The sequence below is a fragment of the Macaca thibetana genome, chromosome 15 (genome assembly GCF_024542745.1).
Source record: "Macaca thibetana thibetana isolate TM-01 chromosome 15, ASM2454274v1, whole genome shotgun sequence".
NCBI classification, from domain to species: domain Eukaryota; kingdom Metazoa; phylum Chordata; class Mammalia; order Primates; family Cercopithecidae; genus Macaca; species Macaca thibetana.
In genome coordinates, this window is record NC_065592.1 from 8217015 (window position 1) to 8242780 (window position 25766).

At 51.3% G+C, this 25766-nt stretch overlaps 2 protein-coding genes across 2 annotated transcripts in view; one reads left to right on the plus strand and one right to left on the minus strand.

Annotated features, from left to right (window-relative positions):
• C15H9orf78 (chromosome 15 C9orf78 homolog) overlaps positions 1-25766 on the plus strand; it is a 583691-nt gene that overhangs the window by 151285 nt on the left and 406640 nt on the right. The window lies entirely within an intron of this gene.
• Positions 12069-25766, minus strand: part of NCS1 (neuronal calcium sensor 1) — a 65497-nt gene continuing 51799 nt past the window's right edge. The window contains exons 7-8 of the mRNA XM_050760367.1: positions 23044-23159; positions 12069-15714 (exon numbers count right to left, since the gene is read on the minus strand). Of these exons, the coding sequence (XP_050616324.1) occupies positions 23061-23159 (99 nt within the window). The 3' untranslated portion in view covers positions 12069-15714; positions 23044-23060. The remainder of the gene's footprint in view (positions 15715-23043; positions 23160-25766) is intronic.

A 25766-nucleotide genomic window follows, 5' to 3' on the forward strand; every position in this document is an offset into this window, starting at 1 on the left:
ATGCCTTTAATCCCAGCACTTTGGGAGGCAGAGGCAGGCGGATCACCTTAGGTCAGGAGTTTGAGACCAACCTGACCAATATGGTGAAACCCTGTCTTCTACTAAAAGTACACATTTAGCCGGGCATGTAATCCCAGCTACTCGGGAGGCTGAGGCGAGAGAGAAATCGCTTGAACGTGGGAGGTGGACGTTGCAGTGAGCCAAGATCATGCCATGGCACTCCAGCCTGGGCAACAAGAGCAAAACTCCGTCTCAAAAAAAAAAAAAAAAAAAAAAAAGGAAAGAAAGAAAAAAGAAATTTATTTCTCACAGTTCTGGAGACTGGGAAGTTCAACATCAAGGTGCCAGCATCTTTTAAGAGCCTTCATGGTGTGTCATCCCATGGCAGAAGGTGGAAGGGCAAGTAAGTGTGAGAAAGAAATAACCCAGTCCCACTCCTCAAAGCCTGCCTTTTTAAAATTTTTTTGAGACAGGATCTCACTCTGTCACCCAGGCTGCACTGCAGTGATTCGATCTTGGTTCACTGCAACCTCTGCCGCTCAGGTTCAAGTCATTCTCCCACCTCAGCCTCCTGAGTAGCTGGGATTACAGGCATGTGCCACCACACCTGGCTAATTTTTGTATTTTTTGGTAGAGACAGGGTTTCGCCATGTTGGTCAGGCTGGTCTCCAACTCCTGACTTCAAGTGATCTGTCTGCCTCAGCCTCCCAGAGTGCTGGGATTACAGGTGTGAGCCACCGTACCCAACCAAAGCCTGCTTAAAAGGCATTAACCCACTCATGAGGGCAGAACCATCATGGCCTAATCACTTCCTAAGGGCATCAGCTCATAATACTGTTACCATGGCAATTATATTTCAACAGGTGTTTTGGAAGGAATGTTCACGGAAGTAGCACCTGAGCTTCGTTGGAATAAAAAGGCTTTTTCTTCTGTGTTTTTGGTATGGATCTGTTAAACATTTCAAGCTCATTCCACTGGATATAATTTAATCTTGTTCTTCATAGTTGAAGAGCACTCATAGCATTAAGGTGCAAAGTATATTATTTTTTATAATTATCAACTTAATACACACACGCATATACACACACACACAGGATTAGGGAACAGGCCAGGTGTGATGGCAAGTGACTGTAGTCTCAGCTACCTGGGAGACTGATATGGGAGGATCACCTAAGGCCAGGAGTTGGAGACTGCAGTGAGCTATGATCACACCACTGTACTCCAGCCTGGAAAAGAGAATAAGACCCAGTTTCAAAAGGAAGGGAGGGAGGGAAGGAAAGAAAAGAAAGAAAGAAAGAGAGAGAGAGAGAGAAAGAGAGAAAGAAAGAAAAAGAAAGAAAGAAGAAAGAAAGAAAAAGAAAGAAAGAAAGAAAGAAAGAAAGAAAGAAAGAAAGAAAGAAAGAAAGAAAGAAAGAAAGAAAGAAAGAAAGAAAGAAAGAAAGAAAGAAAGAAAGAAAGAAAGAAAGAAAGAAAAAGAAAGAAAAGAAAAGAAAGAAAGAAAGAAAGAAAGAAAGAAAGAAAAAGAAAGAAAGAAAGAAAGAAAAAGAAAGAAAGAAAGAAAGAAAGAAAAAAAAGAAAGAAAGAAAGAAAGAAAGAAAAGAAAGAAAAGAAAGAAAGAAAGAAAGAAAGAAAGAAAGAAAGAAAGAAAGAAAGAAAGAAAGAAAGAAAGAAAGGTAGATAGATTAGGGAAAAGAAGCTGCTCAGAGTTACCAGCTGGTGCTTCCACTGGGTCTGAGCCTGGTCTTGTTGACTGAGAGGCCAGGACATGGCACTGGTGACGTGCTACCCCTACGGACAGCAGGGACAGGGGCTCTGGGAGTGGCTATGTGTCCTCCAAGCTGGTGCTCCCTGGCGAGGCTGCGCCTACTTGTAAGGAAATAGAGGAACACATTGAAAAACCTTTCATTTCACTTGATCATTTTATCATCCTATCATCCTTCTCTGTCACCTGCATCTTTCTGACCTCTCAGTTTTCCTCTGGCACTGAGCAAAAGCTTAGCCCACTTTGTGCTGGGGTTTGAGCTGGGGAATTTCCAAGCAGTGATTCTAGTGACGGTGATTGCAAACAGTAGGGCTCTATTCGATGTAAACTCATCACAGGCCCTGGGGCTCCAGTTTTCCTGTTTATCTAGCTATATGGGTCCTCATGGCTCCAGAAAAGGCAGCGGCCAATTCTGGAGGGCCAGGTCAATTCTTTTCTTTTTTTTTGAGATGAAGTCTTGCTCTGTCACCCAGACTAGAGTACAGTGGTGCGATCTCAGCTCACTGCAACCTCCGCCTCCCAGGTTTAAGCGATTTCTGGCTAAATTTTGTATTTTTAGTAGAGACAGGGTTTCACCATATTGGCCAGGCTGGTCTCAAACTCCCGACCTCAAGTGATCCACGCGCCTCGGCCTCCCAAGGGAGGAATTACAGGCGTGCACCGCTGCGCCTGGGCCAGGTGCCCCAGAGATAGCTCCCTGGGCGGTTGTGGGGGACCCCTGGGGGTTGGTGGGGCAGAGGCCATGTTGGCAGTGGGGAGCCTCCCTTGGCTATAGACTAGTTCATGACAGGCTCCTGGCTCAAGGTATTTTCCTCTCCAAAATTTTGGACTTGGACCCAGAGCTTGAGTGCAGCCTTACCGATGGCCCAAGTGGCAAGAAATAAAAGCTGATAGCCAAACTGATGGACCAAAATGAAGGGGCAACAACTTTGGGGTGGAGAGAATTGGATAATATCAATGACATTCACTGCTTTCACGTAGGAAAGGCCCTCAGACAGATCATCTGAGCATCACACAGATGCTCCCAGCAGCCCTATGGGAAACGTCCTTCTATTACCCCCACTTTAAAGAGGAGGAAACTGAGGCTCAGAGAAGTTCAGATTCAGTCTAACTCCAAACCCAACTGCTGGGGGGGATGCAGCCAGCACTGGAACCCAGAGAAGGAGCCTTAACTGCCAGTCATGCTGGATGAGATGAGAAACTTTGGGAGAAGAGGGACCTTCGCCCCAAATTTAATTTACAGCCAGATGGGTATGGCAACCACAGTAGCTTCAAGACATTTGAAAACCAGCCAGGAGCACCAAACAGAGCCAGCTTTCTCTGGCCCCACCTGCCCATCCTATCCTAGGCCTCCCCAGGTCCCCCACTGGCCAATCAGATTCCCTCTTATGGGGGAAAGCTCTTCTCCATCCCTGTAGAAAGACTGGTTAGGAGGGTGAGGATGGGGACGAAGCCTCGTGGGTCTCAGGGCTCACGGGAGTGGCCGGCTCATCACCTTCCTTTACTTCTGGGAGAGCCCTGGGCAGCGAGAGGCCAGAAGTCAGCCAAGGACACCTGCTGCCCTGCGGCCACCGGGGCTGGGTGGTTCCGAGGAGTCACGGATCTGACTTGTGCTTGCACCAGGAAGGTGGCTTCTCCTCATACGAGGGCTCAGCCCTGTGGCCTCGTGGAAAATTTCAGATTCTGGGAAGAGCTGGTTCTAGGTGACCCAAGGGAGAGGACATCAGGCCAAAGGTGATGCGTCACAGTGTTGGTCACAGTTTGGGGTCCAGTTGGCCTCAAATCCCCTCTCCGCCTTTTTTTTTTTTTTTTTTTGAGACAGAGTCTTGTTCTGTCGCCCAGGCTGGAGTGCAGTGGCATGATCGCAGCTCACTGCAACCTCCGCCTCCCACGTTCAAGCAATTCCCTGCCTCAATCTCCTGAGTAGCTGGGATTACAGGCACCTGCCACCATGCCCAGCTAATTTTTGTATTTTTAGTAGAGATAGGGTTTCACCATGTAGGCCAGGCTGGTCTTGAACTCCTGACCTCAGGATCCACCCGCCTCAGCCTCCCAAAGTGCTGGGATTACAGGCATAAGCCACCGTGCCTGGCCCCCTCTCTGCCATTTATCAGCTGTGTGACCCCAGGCAAGTCACTGAGCCTCTCTGAGGCTGTTTCCTCATCTGGAACTGGGGACAACTGTAGCTACCTCATAGGGCATAAGAGGAACAGCACAGGGGAGCGGTGGTGGCAGAGCCAGGGGCCAGGAGGGGCTGAGAGCCGGCCGTGAGCATGGCAGTGACCACAGCGGTGGCAGCAGCAGCACGCAAACCATGGGTCCGGGTACAATCTGCCAGTTAACGCCGTGCACAGGGAGTCCCACGGGTGCCCCCCCCACTGCAGCTCCGGGTGTGCCTAGGGTGGGAGGAGTGCCTGAGACCCTGCCTACCCACACTTGCCCTCTCCATTCCTGTGCCCTGGGGACCTCTGCCTGGGGCACACCGCATCCTGCCCCCAGACTCAGCACCCCCAGCCTTTGCCCACAGTCCATACCTGAGTAGCCACCCCCCTGGGAATGGGGGGGCACTCTCGGGATCCAGTGCCCCCAGTGTCTGGCAGGCTGTGGAAGGGACCTCCTTCCTGGGCCCAGACCCCTGCCCCTGCCTCAGTCTCACTGCCTCCCTCAACCCACCTCCGAGCCGCTTCTCCCTCCAGACACTGGGCCCCCAGCTGAGGGATCTCAGTGGGGCATGTGCCTTCCCCTGCAGACCTCGCCTCCCCACGCGACAGGCATCTGGGAGGGACCAGGGCAATAAGCCGCTGCCGGATCTGAACTTAACAGAAGCAGTCTCCCCAAACTCCCTGTGTCTGACCAAAGACAATGTCGTCGGAGCCTGGAAGACCCTCACGGACAGTCAGACTGGAGTAGCCCCTTCACCCTGGGCCTCAGCGACCTCGTCTGCAAAATGTGGGATGATAATACCAGCACCGGCCTCAAGGGGCGCTGCTGCAAGGATTAAATGCGATAATGCGGGTGAACCCTACACACTGCAAGCACTCCGCTTCCGTTGCTATAATCATGCTCGTTCCTGTTATCACTTTGCTAATCATTAAAATGGGCGGAGTTACAGAGAACAGCCGTTCTGCGGGGCTTCCCAAGAAGCACAGAAAGGCGGGCCTCGGTGCTATGTGCTCAGAGCGCCCAGACCTGTGCCAGTCAGCGTCGATTCTTAAAAGGTGACCTCGTGCCTCTTCTTTCTGTGTGGCTTCATCCACTGGAAAAATCTACTGTCTTGTCTCATTGCCATGGAAGCACCTGCCGTTAACTCCTTTGCATTCCTCTCTTCCACTGTGTGTCGATTTCCTGCAATCCTTCCTCTGCACCTTTGCACCTACTGTTCACTGCCTGGAATGCCCTTCCCTTTCCTCCTTGCCCATCTAGATCCTGCCATCCTTTAAGGGCAGCTCAAGTTTCCCCTTGTCCAGGGAGGCCCGTGGGGACTTAGGTAGGGAGAACAGCCCAATCCCCACCCCACAGTGCATCACTGGCCTGGCACTGCCCATCTGTGGCTGGTGTCCATAACCTTCCTGTGTGTGCTGCTGCTGCTGCTACTGCTGTTGCTTTTTTTTTTTTTTTTTTTTCTTAATTTTTCTGAGACAGAGCCTGGCTCTGTCACCCGGGCTGGAGTGCAGTGGCCGGATCTCAGCTCACTGCAAGCTCCGCCTCCCGGGTTTACGCCATTCTCCTGCCTCAGCCTCCCGAGTAGCTGGGACTACAGGCGCCCGCCACCTCACCCGGCTAGTTTTTTGTATTTTTTAGTAGAGACGGGGTTTCACCATGTTAGCCAGGATGGTCTCGATCTCCTGACCTCGTGATCCGCCCGTCTCGGCCTCCCAAAGTGCTGGGATTACAGGCTTGAGCCACCGCGCCCGGCTTTTTTTTTTTTTTAAGACAGGGTCTCACTCTCTGTCACCCAGGCTGGAGTGCAGTGGCACTATCACGGCTCACTGCAGTCTCGACCTCACTATGCTCAAGCAATTCTCTCATCTCAGCCTCCTGAGTAGCTGGGACTGGAGGTGAGTGTCACCACGCCTGGCTACTTTTTTTGTACTTTATAGAGATGGTGTTTCACCATGTTGCTCAGGCTGGTGTCGAACTCCTGACCTCATGATCCACCTGCCTTGGCCTCCCAAAGAGCAGGGATTGCAGGCATGAGCCACCATGCCCAGCCTTCCTTCTTGAACCAGGTTACGCATTCGTCGCAGGCTGTGGCAGAAGCCTGGCACTGTGGCTGCCCAGCATATACACTCCGGGCTCTCATTCGTCCCTGTAGAAATGGGTGAAGGACTCTGGTTAGCTTTAGTCTTCTGCCTAGAAATCACTTAAGCAGCAACCAGCGTTGTGTTAGTTGGAGTCTTGTTCTGTCACCCAGGCTGGAGTGCAGTGCTGTGATCTCGGCTCACTGCAGCCTCCACCTCCTGGGTTCAAGCGATTCTCCTGCCTCAGCCTCCCGACTACCTGGGATTACAGGCACACACCACCATGCCCAGCTAATTTTTGTATTTTTGGTAGAGACGGGGTTTCATCATGTTGGCCAGGGTGGTCTCGAGCTCCTGGCTTCAAGTGATCCACCCGTCTTAGCCTCCCAAAGTGCTGGGATTACAGGCGTGAGCCACCGTGCGTGGCTTGGGAGCTCCGTTTCTCCCTCCTTCCAGACCAGCCCTTGCACCTTCACCTGCAGGTCCCAGCTCTGGCCTCTGGCATTGCACAGACCTGCCCCATCTAAGGGGGATGCCCAACATTCATATGTGGATGCCCAACATATGAATTGGGTCTTCAGAATCCTCGAAGAATAAAGTGGGCCCTCCACAATATCACAGACTTCCCCTCACCTCTGGAGCAACCAACAGTCCAGTGACTAAAATGGGACCTGCTCTTAGTCACCTGACGATGATACCATAGGGACTCTTCCCACCCTTTTCCCTGACTCTCTGAAAAAAAGCTGTTTTACTCTTTATCATACTTTTTTACCCCCAAGATCTGCTCATGTGGATGGCTTATTTCAGGTTTCTGGGAGGAAGGGAGCAATTTCTGAGGCAGGGGATTATAGAGACAAGAAAAGGTCTAGTCCCCAAGTCTTGAGGCCCCTGGCAGAATCCCTCCTGAGCTCAATCCAAGGCTAGCCTGCCCATTCCCCTTCCTGTGGTTACCCAGTGAAAACCCAACTGGCCCGGTCCTCAGGGGCTGCCCTGGGTTCCCCAATAACCTAGAGCCTCTAGGTCCCTAGTCCTTCTGCAAAAGAAAGTCTTTCCCAGAGGAGTCCCTCTGGCTGGGACCCTCAGTCCCCTGAGCCCTTGGAGGAGGAAGGCATAGTGGGACAGGAAGAGGGAAAAGGCAGAAGATGGGGTGGAAAGGCATGAGCAAGCAGTAGTTACACCAGCACATGGCACTGTACAGTTGTTTATTAAATCACTTTGGCAAACATTGAGAGTTTAGATGCAAACATTTGCAGGTGGCATCAGGTCATTGAAAGCGACCCAGCAGATCACTGGGTACATTAGGGAGTACCTAAATTGGGCTGTTGACACAGAGACCCAGGATGGCTTAATCAAGATAAAGGTGTGTCTCTCTTCCTCCTAAGAGCCCCAGCATAAATGGTCCAAAGCTGGTGTGGCAGCTCCATGGGGTCAAAAACCCAGTTCTCGGAATGCTTGTTTCAGAGTCCTCCATCCAGCCAGCCGGAAGAGGGAAGAGAGGGAAAGTTATGCTCATCATTCTCATCCTGTTGGATAGAACTGGGTCACATGGCCACACTCAGCCACAAGGGAGGCTGGGAAATGTAGTCCTTTGTTCCACATGGCCTTGTGCCCAGCTAAAGAGAGATAAGGGGAACAAGTAGAAAGCTTTTCCATACTTACACAAGCTCATTTTACCTAAACTCAGGGGGCCTTCCCAGTCCCTTTCCATGCCCACTGTCCTGAACCAGTTCCTCCAGACCGATGAACCTGGAGGGTAAGTTTCTGCCTCTGTACTACCTGGGCAGGAAGATGGCAGGGAGGAGGGGGCCACTGTAGGGCAGGGATCCACACTGCATTCCCACTCCCAGCCCAACTCCCTACTCTTCTCCCTGTCATCTCCTCTCTATGCCTGGGGATGCCCCGAGCTGGGCTTTGGGGAGTACAACTTAGGGAGATACTTTCTAACACGCAGGTATGAGTTTGGGGCTTGGGAGGGTCAGTGGGGACAGGGTGGAAGGCCCAAGGTGGGGAGAAATGGGACCTCTAGGATGGTCCCTCTAGGAGGACTCACCAACGCTGTCACACCCAGGGAATAGCAGCCAGTCTGAGCCATCCTGGTAAAGCAGGTGGCCAGGTCTGTGCCTCTACTGAGCCTCAGCCCACAGTAAGCCATCCAGTGCAGGCTGGCCTGGGGGTGAGTCAGCACAGGCTTTAGCCTGACCCAGAGTGGAGCAAGGAACCATGACCCAGCATGTGCCCTCAGCAACATGGTTTCTGAACCATGTCCCTGCAGACACCGCAGCCAAGGCTGCTGGAAAAGACCTGAGTTTCCTCCACCAACAGCTCACCCCCATTCAAGCTCGCCCTTTGCTGAAACATTGCCCCTGCTACCCTCACAATGACTCTGAACCAGAGGTTGGTATTTCCAAAGAAAGGTGCCCATGCACAGATGTACTTTCAATGCTTCGGTGGAAACAGGACATTGTGTGGGCTTGTAAATTACCTCCGATCTCTGCCTCAGGGAGAGCCCCCAAGCGTGTGAAACAGTCTAGTCAGGAATCAGCCCTCCAGAGGGTGTCACATTAGCATTTTAAATATGTACTTTGATTAAAATCTGCACCACAGAGTTTGTCCACACAAAGGATGTTAGAAGTCCCTTTTTATAGGAGAAGTATAATGTGGTGAAGACACATGCTTGGCTAGAAGGATTCTCGGAGCTCAGCCCTGCACACCACGAGGGAAGACTGGCAGCCTGCTGCTTCAGGACTGTGCTGAGGGGCAGGACCTGGGGTCCTGGGGCCCCCACCCCCTGGATGGACAGGTACAGGAGCCTGTCTTTGTATCTACCTACTAGTGAATATCTGGACTTCTGGCAGAATTTTATCTAATACCTGCCTTCACTGCAACATTCCACCTCTGGCGAGGTTGTAGGGCAGGGGCTGTCAAGTCATCACCTGCCTGTCATTGAGGGTCCATGGTTTTGTTTTTTTTTTTTTTTTTTTTTAGATGGAGTCTCGCTCTGTTGCCCAGGCTGGAGTGCAGTGGTGCGATCTCGGCTCCCTGCAAGCTCCGCCTCCCGGGTTCACGCCATTCTCCTGCCTCAGCCTCCCAAGTAGCTGGGACTACAGGCACCCACCACCACGCCCGGCTAATTTTTTGTATTTTTAGTAGAGATGGACTTTCACCATGTTAGCCTGGATGGTCTCGATCTCCTGACCTCGTGATCTGCCTGCCTTGGCCTCCCAAAGTGCTGGGATTATACGCGTGAGCCACCGCGCCTGGCCGAGGGTCCACATTTTTACCAGAAGAGCCTGTCCGTTAGAACACATACCCAGCGTCAAGTGGTAGAGCCTGGCTGGGAACCAGCTCCGATTCTGCATCTGTGGCCCCAACCACCGTCCCACACTGCCTCACCGTCCCACACTGCCTTTCCACGCTGCCTTTGGAACCCTCTTGAGGGTCTGGGGAGTTCTGGTATCTTCACTCTAGGACCCGCCAGGGCAAGGCACAATGCTGGATGCCCGGCATGGCCACAGAGGGTGACATCGCTGCATCCACTTCTCAATGGTTGCTTCAACCCCGAAGCGGAAGTCACGTTGGGCCTCCGGCTTTGCCTGGAAGGTGGTGGCGATCGGATGGTTCCTTTCACTCTGAAACGTGTCTGAAACGTGGCCTGTGTTTGCAGGCGGTGTGGTTCATTCTAACATGGGCTGCTTGATCTCATCAATCTACACGCTTCCTGCGTCTTTCAAGAGCTTTTGGCCAAGAGCAATGAATTCTAACTGGCAGTGACGCTCCTGAGTCCACGCTGGCTTTTATTGCTCTGTGAATTCGTGTTCCTTTAACAAGCTATGACAGGGAAAACCACCACCTCTTCTGATCCGCCTCTCCCCAGCACGGCACGGCCTATGCACACTGAGCAAACACGGGGTAACTTGACCACAGCGGGGAGAGGAGGGCTCTCCTCGACCCCAGGTTCCAGGCCAAGGGTGACTCAGGGCGGAGGGGGCAGCCACACAGACTGCCACCTCTCGGGGTGCCTGCCAGGAGCTTACACAAGAGTTCCTCATCTCCCCACCTTCCCTCCCGACGCAACCCTCCATGTGGCCAGCAACCAACCTCTAGGCCCTCCACGCCTGGCCCATCACAGGTGCAAAAGTCACATGGGGTGAATGAATCATTAGCCTGAATCCCTGAGCCAATGGAGGTAGGACCCAACCGGACACACTGCAGTGCACACATCTCCCAGGGGTCCTCAAAGTGTGATTCCCAGACCCGCAGCAGCAGCGCAGCCCAGGAACTTGTCAGGAACGCAGATTTCCAGGCCCCTGCCCAGACCCTCCTAATCAGAAACTTGGGGGCTGGGCTGGCAAGCTGGGTTTGAAACAGCCTCCAATCCCGGTGATTCTGAGACACACTTGACCTTGAGAGCCACTGGTCTAGGCCAATGGTTTTTAGACATTTTTAAAGCAGCAGCCAGCCTCTCCAGATGAAACAGGCAGGACAGGGGATGTCGCGGGTGAGGCAATGGGCGGGACCTCACCCCACTCAACTCTTGGCCTCACAGAAACACTCCTGCAGATTTTTCTGGTTTAAAAGTATACCCGGCCGGGCACGGTGGCTCAAGCCTGTAATCCCAGCACTTTGGGAGGCCGAGACGGGCGGATCACGAGGTCAGGAGGTCGAGACCACCCTGGCTAACACGGTGAAACTCCGTCTCTACTTAAAAATACAAAAAACTAGCCGGGCGAGGTGGCGGGCGCCTGTAGTCCCAGCTACTCGGGAGGCTGAGGCAGGAGAATGGCATGAACCTGGGAGGTGGATCTTGCAGTGAGCTGAGATCCGGCCACTGCACTCCAGCCTGGGCGACAGAGCGAGACTCCGTCTCAAAAAAAAAAGAAAAAAAAAAAAAAATATATATATATATATAGACCCAAGGTTCTCACTTTGCACATTCTTTCCCTCTCTCTCTCCCTCTCTCTCTCTTTTTTTTTTTGAGACGGAGTCTCGCTCTTGTCACCCAGGCTGAAGTACAATGGTGCGGTCTCAGCTCACTCCAACCTCCACCTCCTGGGTTCAAGCGATTCTCCTGCCTCAGCCTCCCAAGTAGGTGGGATTACAGGCACCTGCCACCACACCCAGCTAATTTTTGTATTTTAGTAGAGACAGGGTTTCACCATGTTGGCCAGGCTGGTCTTGAACTCCAGACCTCAGGTGATCCGCCCAACTTGGCTTCCCAAAGTGCTGGGATTACAGGCGTGAGCCACCACGCCCAGCCTACACATTCTTTCTCTTCAGGAAACAGGGAAGACAACACCCAAAGCCAGAGAAAGGGTGCCGCAAGGGGAAGAAACCTAAAACGAAACGGAAAAGAAAGAATGGAAACAGACAAAGCAACAGGCCCACACAGGGAGGCGAGGACGAGTCCAGGAAGCGTGTTTAATTGGCGTGACATGGACGACATACAGTAGGAACTCGGGGAGGCCGGGGCATGCTACACGGCCCCTGTCCACCCCTAGGCCTTGCCTTGACCTGGCCCCAGAGACACACACCGGCAGGTTCAGACAGGACAGCACCCCAAAAAGAGACTCAAAGGGGGCTGGGAAGGCAAGCAGGAAAGAAAATAACCACAGCCAGAAACACTGCCTTTTGTTTGTTTTTTGCAAGCATTACACCAATTTCTCTCCCAAGTGGCAGGCTCCGGGTGGGAGGCAGCAGCAGTCCAAACCGCTACCCCTGGGCACGAGCCTCTGCCTTTTCGACGGGCTTTGATGATGACACTCACATTCGGGTCTCACCAGGCCCCTGTGAGGCAGGCCCAGCAGAAACTCTTGCTCCCATCCAAGGGATGGGGAAACTGAGACCCAATGAGCAGAAGTGACTTGTGCAAAGTCCCGGAGGAAGCCGGCCACTGAGTCAGGCTGGGAGTGAGGTGGGCCTCCCTCGGGCCGGGGACCACTGCAGAAACAGGGACAACGGGGGACTGTGCAGGCTGGGGAGGACGACCCAGGGCTACACCATCCTGGAGAAGGGGCAGAGCCTGAGCCTGGATGCTAAGATGCCAAGACAGAAGATGGGACCAGCTGTTTATTCAACAAAAGCCTTTTATTCATTCAAAAATTAACCATTGGGTTTATTCCGCAGATATTAAAAAAAAAAAAAAAAAGAGGGGGGGGCAAGGCTTCCCATCACAGTGCCCTTAAGTTAATTCACTTGCTATCCAGGGATGGCCTAGCAGAGGGGTGTCTGGGAAACGCTGCCAGAAATGTGGTGGCCCACGGCCTCTGAGGACTCACAGCTCCCTCCTCACCTCCCCACTCCAGCCTCCCTCCGGACCACCCGTCCAGTGGGGTTGCAGCCCCAGGTGCGTTGGCGGCTTACCAGCACCAGGGGGCGCGCCGCGCTTCCTTAGATCTCTTAAAATCAAACCTTGAAACCGCGCTGGGGACACGGTGACTTTCTGCCTGGCGGGTGGGCAATGGAGGCTTTTTCCAGAGAGAAGCTGACTCTCCAGGAAGGGATCCCAGGCATCCTGACCTCCCCACCAACCCCCTCCCAAAAGAGACAAAGTTCCTGAAACCCCAGGTGCACTTGTCTAGGAAATGGGCTGTCAAATTGAAAAGCATTTCAGGGGAAGAGATGTCAGTACAGAGGATGACACGTACGCTTGCCTTGATGTTATTTTAAACGTGGCCTGCTTAGATCATGGAAAATCGGAACATTCTTCTAAGTCAGCATCAACACAAAGTGAGGAACAGACGCTACGAGGAAGACGCCAGGCCGTGGTCGACTGGCTGCCTGGGGCTGGTGCCTGCCCTGGCCCCAGTGTGAGGCTCTGCAGAGGGACTACGGGCGTGCCCTCTGCATCAGAGCATCTGAAGGGAGCCGCATTGGGTGGCAAACGCCGCTGTGGAGAGGCACACGGGCTGCTCAGGAGGCACCTGGCTTAGGATTCTGCAGCATCACTGCAGCTAGAGGCCTGGGGAGAGGAAGGGGCAAAGATCGGTCCCTGCCGGGCAACCTCCAGTGAAAATGGCCAGTGTCCAGCACCCTGCCAGGGCCGGGAAGGGTGGCCCTTCCGGCAGTTCTGGGCTGGCTCGGGGTGGGGACCCACCAGCACGCTGGGCTGCGGTCGGCAAGGATACCGTCTGCTAAGGTCAGAAGCCACACTTGTGGCTTCAAACCAAAAGGCCAAAGGGCAGGATGATGGAGGAAGGCCGGACACACCGAAGGGGTCCACATGCTTAACCCCAGACACCCTCAGCCACAGGCCAAGCTGTACAACAGTGTCAGTCCCATTGGACCAGAGAGGCAAATCAAGCCTCAGGCAGAGGCCAAAGAAAAGTAATTTGACCTGGGAAAGTCCTCCTTCATCCTCTCAGCCCCGAATCACCATGTTCATCCCCTGCCCCAGACCCCAGGTCAGAGCCTGGCTGAGAAACTTCAGCCATTGGTGCTGAGTCCCAGGTAGCCCAGGCCAGTGGCTGAGCAGGGAGCCGACCGGCAGGGGCCTCAAAGAATCCACCCTTCAAAGTGGCCTGTGAAGGTGGAAGCACTGACCCCATCCCTGCAGGATGTTGGTGGGGGAGGGGGGTTACGGTCGAGCCAGCATGCAGCCCTAGAGGGCTGCCAATAAATGCCTCAGGGGTGATGCTGGGGTTGGCTGAATGCTCCAGCCAAGGGGAACAGCCGCGCAGCCCCACATAGCAATGTCGCTCCAGCAGAGGCCTTCCTCGGGCTGGAGACCTGCTTGCTGAGGGTGGGAACCGAGGACCAAAGTGTCCCCTCTAAAACATGGGATGATAGGCTGTTGACTTTGCAAAGCAGCAGCAAGAATTCTAGACCCAGGCCTGGCCCTGACAGTCTGAGAAGCTGCTTCTCACCTCAAGCCTTCCCTGGGCAAGGACTCCTTCTGGGCCCAAAGGGAGCTCAAGGGCCGGCGGGGGGGTGGGGGTGGACCAGGAAATGCTGCGGGAAGGGACAAGGTGTGCCATATGACACATTCATCTGTTGGAACAGACCCCACACACCAGTAGCCATGCAATAGGGGCTACGCTGTGACTCAGACAGTCCCTGAGGCTGTTGGGGTCGAGCAAACTTAACCACACAATCACCAGCCACGGGAAACTGAACCCCAGGCCTAGAATTACACCATGTCAGCATGGAAAAGGGCCTTCAAGACCAACCAGCCCAGGCCTCCTCGCTCTGCAGATGGGGCAACTGAGACCCAGAGAGGGCAGGAGGCTGCCCACAATCAAAGAGCAAAGGCTGGACCTCGGGCTCCTACCTCTGACCCAGGGTGGCCTCACATTCCTGGTGATGGTCCTGGGAACGCACCTGCCTCAGTGGCAGGCAGAGCTGGAAGCCTCCGTGAAGACGTGTGGGCCACAGCCCCAGGAGTAGGGACTACCTTGATGGGATTGCCTAGAACTCTTCTCTCCTTTCCTCCCTCCCAGCCTTTGAGCCAAGAGAGGGCCAGGGAAGGACGCCATGCAGTTTACTGGAAAAAGCAGATAGGAAGGCGGGAAGGCAGAGCAGGAGAGAGTCATGAACTATCTTCAAATCCCTCCCCAGCCCAGGTAGGCGGGTGTCCCCTTTATTTCTGCTAACTTAACTTCGAAGACCACCTCTCCCGACTCTGCCTGGGTACCCAATGCCCCTTCTTCTGGCTCCCAGCCTTAGGCGCTCTGTTTTCCATGCTGCAGCAAACACCAAAGCAAGAGTTGAAAAACCTAAAGATGTCCCCTGTTCATCCTCGGAAAAAGTGTTATGGACCCAGAGGAGAACAGGGATGGGGGGACGGAGGCAAAGGGGTATGGCAGGAGGCATTCGGGCTGGAGGGAACAGTGCATTAGCCATTTAGGAATTTCCACCTCTCCCCTCTCCAAAAATCAAACACAGTATCTGAAAAAAAAAATTTTTTTTGGCTTCTTGGCCGCTGCAGGCCACCATCCTCCCAAGTCAGCGTGGGCAGGTGGGTCAGGGCGTGCACATGTAAACGGTGGGCCTGCAGCCCTGGGGAGCTGAGGACACACCAGGCAGCAGCAACAGTTAACAACCAATAAATAAAAGATATCAATTATATATGTATATATATAAAAAAAAAAAACCTCACTTTCCCCACAAAAAGCACAATACTGTTATCACAAAAAAATCATCATCCTCATAATTAATCATCCTACCCACAGAGGTGGTTTTGCTGCTAAAAGATGGGACGACAAATAATGTTGACCAGGCAGAACCCCCAGACACCCTCAGCCCACCTACAGCCTCTCCGGCTGCCGAAGGACGAGGGACGAGGGCAAGGCAGAGTTCTCTGAGGTCCCCAGGCCTTCGCCCCATCTGTCAGTCTGTGTCTTCTACGACAGAAGGTAGTTGTTTTTTTTCTTTTAAAACGTCTGTTCGAAATAAAAAACAAAAGCACACACGCAAGAGAGCAGGAGGAACGGAGAGGCTGCCTGCGAGGCAGCCAAGTCCTTGGTTTTGCAGAGGGCTGTAGCCTTTTCCGTTTCGTGTTGTCGTTTTCCGGACAAGCAGAGGTTGCTGGCAATTGGAGCCGGTGGCTTCAGGCGGGGGATGGGTGCAGGACAAGGGAGAGGAGAGCCGGCGCCTCCCGGGTCAAGGGCAGCCGGCTGTGTGTGGACACGGAAGAAGGCTGGGTGGACGCACGGGGTTGGTATCGGGGCTGAGGTGGCCTCATGGCACAGAAGGAGGTGAGTGGTTCCCAGGCATCTGGAAGGCACAAGGAGGCAAGATGGGTTAAGATCCAGCCACAGGGGATACGAGTTAAGGTCTGGCCACAGAGGATAGGCACACAGAGCTGGCAGGAAGGTCGATAGAGGGCAAGGTGGCATTCTATGTCAGAAGTCCTAAAAATGTGCATAACATCTGAGGCACCCATTGGGTTCTTCTTTTTTTTTTTTTTGAGTTGGAGTCTCGCTCTGTCACCCAGGCTGGAGTGCAGTGGCACAATCTCGGCTCACTGCAAACTCTGCCTCCCGGGTTCAAGTGATTCCCCTGCCTCAGCCTTCCAAGTAGCTGGGATTACAGGCGCCTGCCACCATGCCTGGCTAATTTTTTTTTTTTTCTGTATTTTTTAGTAGAGACAGGGTTTCACCATCTTGGCCAGGCTGGTCTCGAACTCCTGACCTCATGATCCACCTGCCTCAGCTTCCCAAAGTGCTGGGATTACAGGCGTGAGGCACTGTGCCCACTCTATATTTATCCTTAATAAATAAATGTTTACCACTGCATTATCTGTAATAGCAGAAAACAGTAAACAAAAATGGAAGCAGAAAAAACAATCTAAGTGTCCAGTATCAGGGGAGTGGTGGAATACATTAGGACATACCCATAGGATAAAACAGTTTACAAGCCATTAAAAACAACGCATAGAACAGTCGATAAACACATGAAAAGATGTCCAACATCCCTAGTCATTAGGGAAACACACATCAAAACCACAAGGAGAGCCAGGAGCAGTGGCTCAAACCTGTAAATCCAGCACTTTGAGAGGCCAAGGCAGGAGGATCGCTTGAGGCCAGGAGTTGAGGACCAGCCTGGCCAACACAGTGAAACCCGGTCTCTACCAAAAATACAAAAATTAGCCGGGTATAGTGGCACGCATCTGTAATTCCAGCTGCTTGGGAGGCTCAGGCAGGAGAATGACTTGAACCTGGGAGGCGGAGGTTGCAGTGAGCCAAGATTGTATCACTGTACTCCAGCCTGGGAGACAGAGTGGGACCCTGTCTCAAAAAACAAAAACAACAACAACAACAACAACAACAACAAAAACCACAGTAAGGCAACCACTTCACACCCACTAGGATGGCTATCCTTTTTTTTTTTCATGGAAAATAACAAGTGTTGGCAAGGATGTGGGGAAACTTGAACCTCTGTCCATTGCTGGTGGGAATGCAAAACGCTGTCACTACTTTGGAGCTCAGTTTGGTGGTTCCTCAAAAAGTTACACATAGAGTTAACCATATGACCCAGCAGCTCCACTCCTAGGTATATACCCAAAGAACCCAAAATCGATACTCAGGCCAGGTGAGGTGGCTCACGCCTGTAATCCCAACCCTTTGGGAAGCCAAGGTAGGCAGATCACCTGAGTTCAAGAGTTCGAGACTAGCCTGGCCAACATGGTGAAACCCCGTGTCTACTAAAAATACAAAAATTAGCTGGGCGTGGTGGTGCGTGCTTGTAGTCCCAGCTACTCAGGAGGCTGAGGCGGGAGAATCGCTTGAATCTGGGAGGCAGAGGTTGCTGTGAGCCGAGATCACACCATTCACTCCAGCCTGGGCAGCAAGAGTGAGACTCCATCTCAAAATAAATAAATAAATAAATAATAAACAAAATTTAAAAGGCTTTTTTCTGAGATAAAATCTCACTTTGTCACCCAGGCTGGAGTGCAATGGTACAATCTCAGCTTACTGCAGCCTCAATCTCCCTGGTTCAAGCAATCCTGCTGCCTCAGCACCCCTGAGTAAGTGGGACTACAGGCATGTGCCACCACACCCAGCTCATTTTTGTACTTTTGGTAGAGACAGGGTTTCACCATGTTGCCGAGGCTGGTCTTGAACTCTTGGGCTCAAGTGATCCACATGCCTCGACCTCCCAAAGCGCTGAGATTACAGGTGTCAGCCATTGCACATAGCCTAAATAAATTTAAGAGACCTATCAACCAATTGCAATGGGTAGACTTTATTCTGAGTCTGATTTCAGTTTAAAAAAAAAAAAAGGGTGAGATAACAGAAAACTAGAATAGCAACTAGAGATCAGAGGATATTAAGGAATTATCGATTTTTTGCTTTATGAATTTTTTAAAGAATCATCTTTTAGAAATACACTTTGAAATGGATTAAGTATGAAGATGTCTTGAATTTGCTTCAAAATAACAGGAGTGGGGGTGGGAGGGGGAGGGCACAGATGGTACAAGATTGGCAGGGAACTGGGGATTCGGAAGCTGAGTGATGGGTACAAAACATTACACTTTTTTTTTTTTTTAAAGAGATAAATTCTCACACTGTCACCTAGGCAGGAGTGTAATGGTACAATCCTAGTTCACTGTAGCCTTTAACTCCTGGGCTCAAGCTTCCTGAGTAGCTGGGACTACAGGCATGTGCCACCACACCTGGCTAATTTTTATACTTTTTGTAGAGACAGTCTCTCTGTGTTGCCTAGGCTGGACTTGAACTTCTGGCCTAAAGCAATCCTCCCACTTTGACCTCCCAAAGCACGGGGATTATAGGTGTAAGTGACCACTTGCACCTGGCCAGCATTACACTATTCTCTCTACCACTGTGTATGAATGTTTCCATAATAGATAATTTGTTTTGTTTTGTTTTTCAGACAGAGTCTTACTCTGTCGCCCAGGCTGGAGTGCAGTGGAATGATTTTGGCTCACTGCAACCTCTGCCTCCCAGGTTCAAACAATTCTCCTGCCTCAGCCTCCCAAATAGCTGGGATTACAGGTGCCCACCACCACATCTGGCTGATTTTTATATTTTTTGTGGAGATGGGGTTTCACCATGTTGCCCAGGCTGGTCTTGAACTCCTAACCTCAAGTGATCCATTTGCCTCAGCCTCCTAAAGTGCTGGGGTTACAGGCATGAGCCACTGTGCCTGGCCCATAATAGATAATTTTTTAATATCTTCCCCAAATTCCCAACAACCTGAGTGTCCAACATGGTGGAACTGGTTAAATTATGGCCCAGCCACGTGATGGAGCATTACACAGCTATGAAAAATGATGGCTCAACATTTAATGATGTGGAAATAAACCTCATCTCAGTTTCTGAATAAGTCAATGACTTACATAACTGCAAGTGATCTAGGAACTATGAGCTATCAGGAACCTGAGGAGGCAAATAAATCATTAAAATGATAGAACACAAATTGGATATAATTACTACAGCGTAGGCACGAGGAACAGCCCTATAGAAGAAAGAAGGCCATTTCCCAGCAGAGCTAATAGAAAGGGGGATCACATCATGGGAAGGCTCTTGTCACTTTGACAAGCTTGTCATGGAAATAACATGATGTGGTGATTTGCAAAAGGGGACTGTGAAAAATTAGACAATGGATCAGCATTGACCATGGGATGTGTCAAGGTACACGTCAAGCATTTATATGATGGAAATATTGGCCGGGCACAGTGGCCCATGCCTGTAATCCCAGGACTTTGAGAGGCCAAGGCGGGTGGATCACCAGGTCAGGAGTTCGAGACCAGCCTGTCCAACATGGTGAAACCCCATCTCTACTAAAAGTACAAAAATGTGCCAGGCGTGGTGGCGAGCACCTGTAATCCCAGCTGCTTGGGAGGCTGAGGCACAAGAATTGTTTGAACCCAGGAGACAGAGGTTGCAGTGAGCTGAGATCACGCCACTGCACTCCAGCCTGGGAGACTCCATCTTGGAAAAAAAAAAAAAGAAAGAAATATTAATAACAGTGATAGTTCGTTTATAAATTGGTTTTAATTATATGTTTCTGTGTGACTCAGTTTACTACGTGTGAAGTTTTGTAAGTGTTCAATTATTTTAAAATCACTCTGGACACTAAAATGCTCACTGTGATTATATCTGAGTCATATAGAAGGTATTTTTTGAAAATAAACTTTTTAATTGAGGTTTTCTCATAAAGCACATTTTCTAATGTCTCTTCAGTGAAAAAGGATTTCTTGTGAAAAATAATAATAATAATAATAGACGCTTCAAAACAGTGTAGGCCTGGCCAGGCATGGTGGCTCATGCCTGTAGTTCCAGCACTTTGGGAGGCTGAGGTGGGTGGATCACCTAAGGTCAGGAGTTCAAGACCAGCCTGGCCAACTTGATGACCCCATCTTTACTAAAAATACAAAAAGTAGCCAGGCGTTGTGGTGGCAGGCGCCTATAGTCCCAGCTACTTGGGAAGCTGAGGGAGAATTGATTGAACCCAGGAGGCAGAGGCTGCACTGAGCCGAGATCCCATCACTGCACTCCAGCCTGGGTGATGGAGTGAGACCCTGTCTCAAAAAAAAAAAAGAAAAAGAAACAAAAAAGCCAGGCGCGGTGGCTCACGCCTGCAATCCCAGCACTTTGGGAGGCCGAGGCGGGCGGATCACAAGGTCAGGAGATCGAGACCACGGTGAAACCCCGTCTCTACTAAAAATACAAAAAATTAGCCGGGCGCGGTGGTGGGCGCCTGTAGTCCCAGCTACTCAGGAGGCTGAGGCAGGAGAATGGCGTGAACCCGGGAGGCGGAGCTTGCAGTGAGCCAAGATCGCACCACTGCAGTCCAGCCTGGGTGACAGAGCGAGACTCTATCTCAAAAAAAAAAAAAAAAAAAAAAAAAGAAACAAAAAAAACAGTGTAGACCTCCTAAACAAAATGCCAACAAATCAAATTTTATGATACATAAAAAGATAACACATCATGGCAAAGTGGAGTTTATTCTAAGAATGCAAGGTGATTTAGCACTCAAAAACCAATCTATGGCTGGGTGCAGTGGCTCACACATGTAATCTCAGCACTTTGGGAGGCCGAGGTAGGAGGATCACTTGAGGTCAAGAGTTCAAGACCAGCCTGAGCAACGCGGTGAGACTCTAGCTCTACACTACAAAAAAAAACAAAAAACAAAAAAACCCCACATTTTTAAAAAATTAGCCAGACATGGTGGCAAATGCCTGTAGTCCCAGCTACTTGGAAAGCTGAGGGCTAAGATGGGAGGCTCGTTTGAGTCTGGGAGGTCGAGGCTGCAGTGAGCCATGACCTGGTGACTGGGTGACAGAGTGAGACCTGGTCGCAGGGAAAAAAAAGAAAGAAACAAAAAGAAAAAGTGATGGATGTCACTTCCAAGATTATGCTATAAAAAGATAGTGGCTTTTATCCTGGCTCTTTTTCTTTTTCTCTCTTGGAAAGCTCTGAGGGAAGCTGGCAGCCATATTGTGAGGCAGCCCTGTGCAGGTGTCTACATGGCAAGGGAACAAGGCTACCAAACCACATGAGTGATCTTGGAAGCAGGTCGCTGCCAGCCAAACCTTCAGATGAGACCACTGCCCTGGACAATGGCTGACAAGTATCCCAATTTTCCCAGGACTGAGGAGTTTCCTAGAACGTGGAACTTGTGCTGCTAAATCCAGGATAGACCCAGGCAAACCCTAATGACAGGTGAGTTGCATACTCCTGAGAGTCCTTGAGCCAGAGGCACCCAGCTTAACTGTGCCAAATTCCTGTTTGTTCTTAAGCTGCTGTTTGTGATAATGTCATATGTAGCAACAGATAACTAACCTAGCACGTCACAAATGAGCACATTAAAACGGGTGATACACTTATAATAAGGCATTCAATGTCACTGCTCATCAGAGAAATGCAAAGTAAACTTAGAACAAGTTATTAGTCCATACTCACAAAAATGGCTAAAATTTGAAAAGACAGAAAATACCCAATGTTGGGGAGGATGTGGAGCAACTGGAACTCTCATACACTACTAGTGGGACTGTAAAACAGCACAACCACTTTGGAAACTGTTGGCTAGTAACTACCAAAGCTAAATATTACACACACCCTATGTCCCCGCAATTCTACCCTAACATATATACCAACAGCAGGCATCCACTGGCTCACCAGGACATGGACAAGAACGTTGATCTCTGGACAAGACCTTGGACGTTATTGACACCCACTCTCTGCAGACAACATCGAACACTCCACAAACAATACGCAGGAAAAGAGGGGAGAGGGGAGGAGAAGGCAAGAAGGGAGACAGCTCTCTACCAGCAACAGGGGCCTCTGCCAGGTGTGCTATCATTCTGTGACAGCTAGGAGCTTAGGTCTTCGACTGGCTGCTCAGAGAGGGATAAGAAATTGCTCTCCCAGGCCCTTGGCCCTGGTTGGGAACTGATTTTCAAAGTGTCTTCCACCCAGGACACTTATTTTCTTTTTCTTTTTTTTTTTTTTTTGAGACGGAGTCTTGCTCTGTCGCCCAGGCTGGAGTGCAGTGGCCGGATCTCAGCTCACTGCAAGCTCTGCCTCCTGGGTTTACGGCATTCTCCTGCCTCAGCCTCCCGAGTAGCTGGGACTACAGGCACCCGTCACCTCGCCCGGCTAGTTTTTTTGTATTTTTTAGTAGAGATGGGGTTTCACCATGTTAGCCAGGATGGTCTTGATCTCCTGACCTCGTGATCCACCCATCTTGGCTTCCCAAAGTGCTGGGATTACAGGCGTGAGCCACCGTGCCTGGCTTCTTTTTTTTTTTTGAGATGGAGTCTCACTCTGTCACCTAGACTGGAGTGCAGTGGCACAATCTTGGCTCACTACAACCTCCACCTCCTGGGTTCAAGCGATTCTCCTGCCTCAGCCTCCCAAGTAGCTGAGATTACAGGTGTGCACCACCACGCCCGGCTGATTTTTGTATTTTTAGTAGAGATGGGGTTTCACCATGTTAGTCAGGCTGGTCTTGAACTCCTGACCTGGTCATCCACCTGCTTCAGCCTCCCAAAGTGCTGGGATTACAGGCGTGAGTCACCGTGCCTGGCCCACCCAGAAAAATTCTGTTCAAGCAAACTCACAGGCTGATCTGGGTCTATAAAAATGATCCAGGCCAGGCGCGGTGGCTCACACCTGTAATCCCAGCATTCTGGGAGGCCGAGGCGGGCGGATCACGAGGTCAGGAGATCGAGACCATGGTGAAACCCCATCTCCATTAAAAATACAAAAAAATTAGCCGGGCATGGTGGCGGGTGCCTGTAGTCCCAGCTACTCAGGAGGCTGAGGCAGGAGAATGGCGTGAACCAGGGAGGCGGAGCTTGCAGTGAGCCGAGATCACGCCACTGCACTCCAGCCTGGGCGACAGAGCGAGACTCTGTCTCAAAAAAAAAAAAAAAAAAAAGATGATCCAAACATTGGAGCTCTGACCAATTTGAAGGCCCCCCTTCCAGCCTCCTCCTCCCAGCTATGTCCTCACTGGGTTGCCCCAACACCCCCAGAGACCCAGGTAATTACCTGCCAAACCTAGGTGTCCTGCTGCTGGCTTTTCACCCCTGACCCATCCCAGACCCACCCCAGGCCCCAAGTCCGTACTCACCCAGCTCCGGCCCGGGACTATACCAGCCCGTCGTAGAGGGACAGCGCCTGCACTATGGACGGGTCTGCCTTGGACCCCTCCTGGAACTCCTGCAGGGTCAGCTTCCCATCGGCATTCTGTGAGCAGAGAGAGGTGGCTGAGGGTGCAGAGCCTCCCAGGAGAGGGCTCTGGACAAGCCCAGACCAGGGCCGGTCCCAAGAGCCCTTCCAAGGTTAGATCAGGAGGGAGGCAACGTGGCTCAGGGCCTACAAGCAGCCAACACCAGACAGACTCGGTACTCAGGGCAGGGTAGCCTTGGGCCGTGGCCCACCTCTCTGGGCATGTTTCTTCACCTGGGGATGGTGGGTAATTATCTGGCTTCCTCCAGGCACTGGGGTGACAGCTCTGTGCTTGACCAACTGGAAGTACCCCGTAACTCCACACACGTCATGGTTAATGCTATTAACCTCCATCAGTGTGAGTAATCGACAAGGCTGAGAGCCTCATGCAGTTCTCTGGGGTCTCTCTTGGGAGGGCATTTAAACTGCCCCTGGAACAGCCCACATTGGACCCTGGGAGACCCGGCAGGGGCTGGACATGGCTCAGAAGGAGGAATTTTAGTGGGTCTCTTGGGGAGGGGACGGTTTGGGCCAGAATCCCTTCCCCGGACCATCTCTCAAGGAAGCCCGTGAGACCACAAGAAAAAGGCCACGGAGACCTCCTACTCGACCCCGGGTTTCCAGAGAGGGCAAGCGCCGACCACAGTGCGGACGAGCACAGCCCAGCCATGCTTGGGGATCGCTGGCTGCGTACACGACACACACCAAGCACAGCGCAATCCTCAGTGCATGGAACCCTGACGGCCAAGCCAAGAGGAGGGTGCTGCTCTCATCCCCATTTACCAGGGAGGAAGCTGAGGCTCCGTCACCTACCCAGGCCCCAGGGCTGGGAAATGGGGAAGTCAGATTCACACGCCAGTCAGTGTGACCACAGGGTCTGTGCTGTTTCCCAAAATGAGGGAGGTGCAGACAGGGGGACAGTAATGAGTGCGTGGCCTTGGCCTTAACCACGTGGAAGCACACCGCGAGAAACTTATTATTCTGTGCTCCACACACTGCTGATAAATCTTTTTTTTTTTTTTTTTTTTTTTGAGACGGAGCCTGTCACCCAGGCTGGAGTGCAGTGGCTCGATCTCGGCTCACTGCAGCCTTGGCTTCCCAGGCTCCAGCCATCCTCCCACTTCAGCCTCCCGAGTAGCTGGGACCACAGGTGCACACCACCATACCCAGCTAATTTTTGTATTTTTTGTAGAGACGGGATTTCATCACGTTGTCCAGGCTGGTCTCAAACTCATGAGCTCAAGTGATCCACTTGCCTTGGCCTCCCAAAGTGCTGGGATGACAGGCGTGAGCCACCACGCCCGGCCGTTTTATATTATTTTGCTGAAGGCACGTAACACCTGGATTTCCCTAATGTCATTATTTCAAATTTACATTTAAGTTATTTTAGTTTTAAAAAAGTTTGATTTAAAGACGGATTCCTTACTTTTTTGGAGTCCCTTTTTTTAGGTTTTTATTTTAGGCTCAAGGATCCATGTGCAGGTTTGTTATATAGGTTAATCCTGTGTTGTGGGGGGTTTGCCATACGGACTATTTCGTTACCCATGTGATAAGCACAGTACCTGATAATAGGAGGGTTTCCAGCCTCACCCTCCTCTCACCCTTCACCCTCAAGTAGGCCCCAGTGTCTATCGTTCCTTTTTTTTGTTTTTTTTTATTTTTTTGAGACAGAATCTCGCTCTTGTTGCCCAGGCTGGAGTGCAGTGGCACGATCTCTGCTCACTGCAACCTCCGCCTCCCAGGTTCAAGCTATTCTCCTGCCTCAGCCTCCCGAGTAGCTGGGACTACAGGCATGTGCCATCACACCCGGCTAACTTTTGTGGTTTGTTGGTTTGAGACTGCGTCTCGCTCTGTTGCCCAGGCCGGCACGCAATGGCGCGACCTCCGCTCACTGCAACCTCCGCCTCCTGGATTTTTTTTTTTTTAAGTAGAGACAGGGATTCACCATGTTGGCCAAGCTGGTCTTAAACTCCTGACCTCAGGTGATTCACCGGCCTCGGCCTCCCCAAAGTGCTGGGATTACAGGTGTGAGCCACCACACCTGGCCTTTGGTTCCCTTTAAAGATGGGTTTCTTAACCTTGAGCCTGTGAATAGAAGTCAGCAGGTCTGTGAACTTGGGGGAAAAAAAAATCAGTCTTTCTTTTCACTAACCTCTAACTGAAATGTAGGTTTTCCTTTGATGGAAACCTAGGTGACGGTCCCCAACAGGACCTGCAGTGCCTGTGATCTGTCGACAGTAGGGGTCACAGGTCTTTTCATAACACACCCCAGTTGCTGCAGATATGACAGCTCGCAATTTCGGGGGTTGTTGGACTCACCACCACATCTTAGTGAATGCATTAAGAAAGCAGCTCACAGAATGCTACATCACAGATTCTTTTTTAAAAATACTCTGACAGCTGTTTTCTAAAATAATCAGCTTCCTTTTTGATCTTATGGATTTTATTTTATGCACTTAAAGCCATTATTCTGAGAAGTCTGTAGGCTTCTCCAGAATGCCAAAGGGGTCCACGGCAAACAAACAAAAAAAAGGCTAAGGACTTTGGTTGATTAAAGAAAACATGCTGAGCAAACTGACTTAAGACTCTGGACACTGGATAGGGCTAGCTGCTGAGCCTGGATAT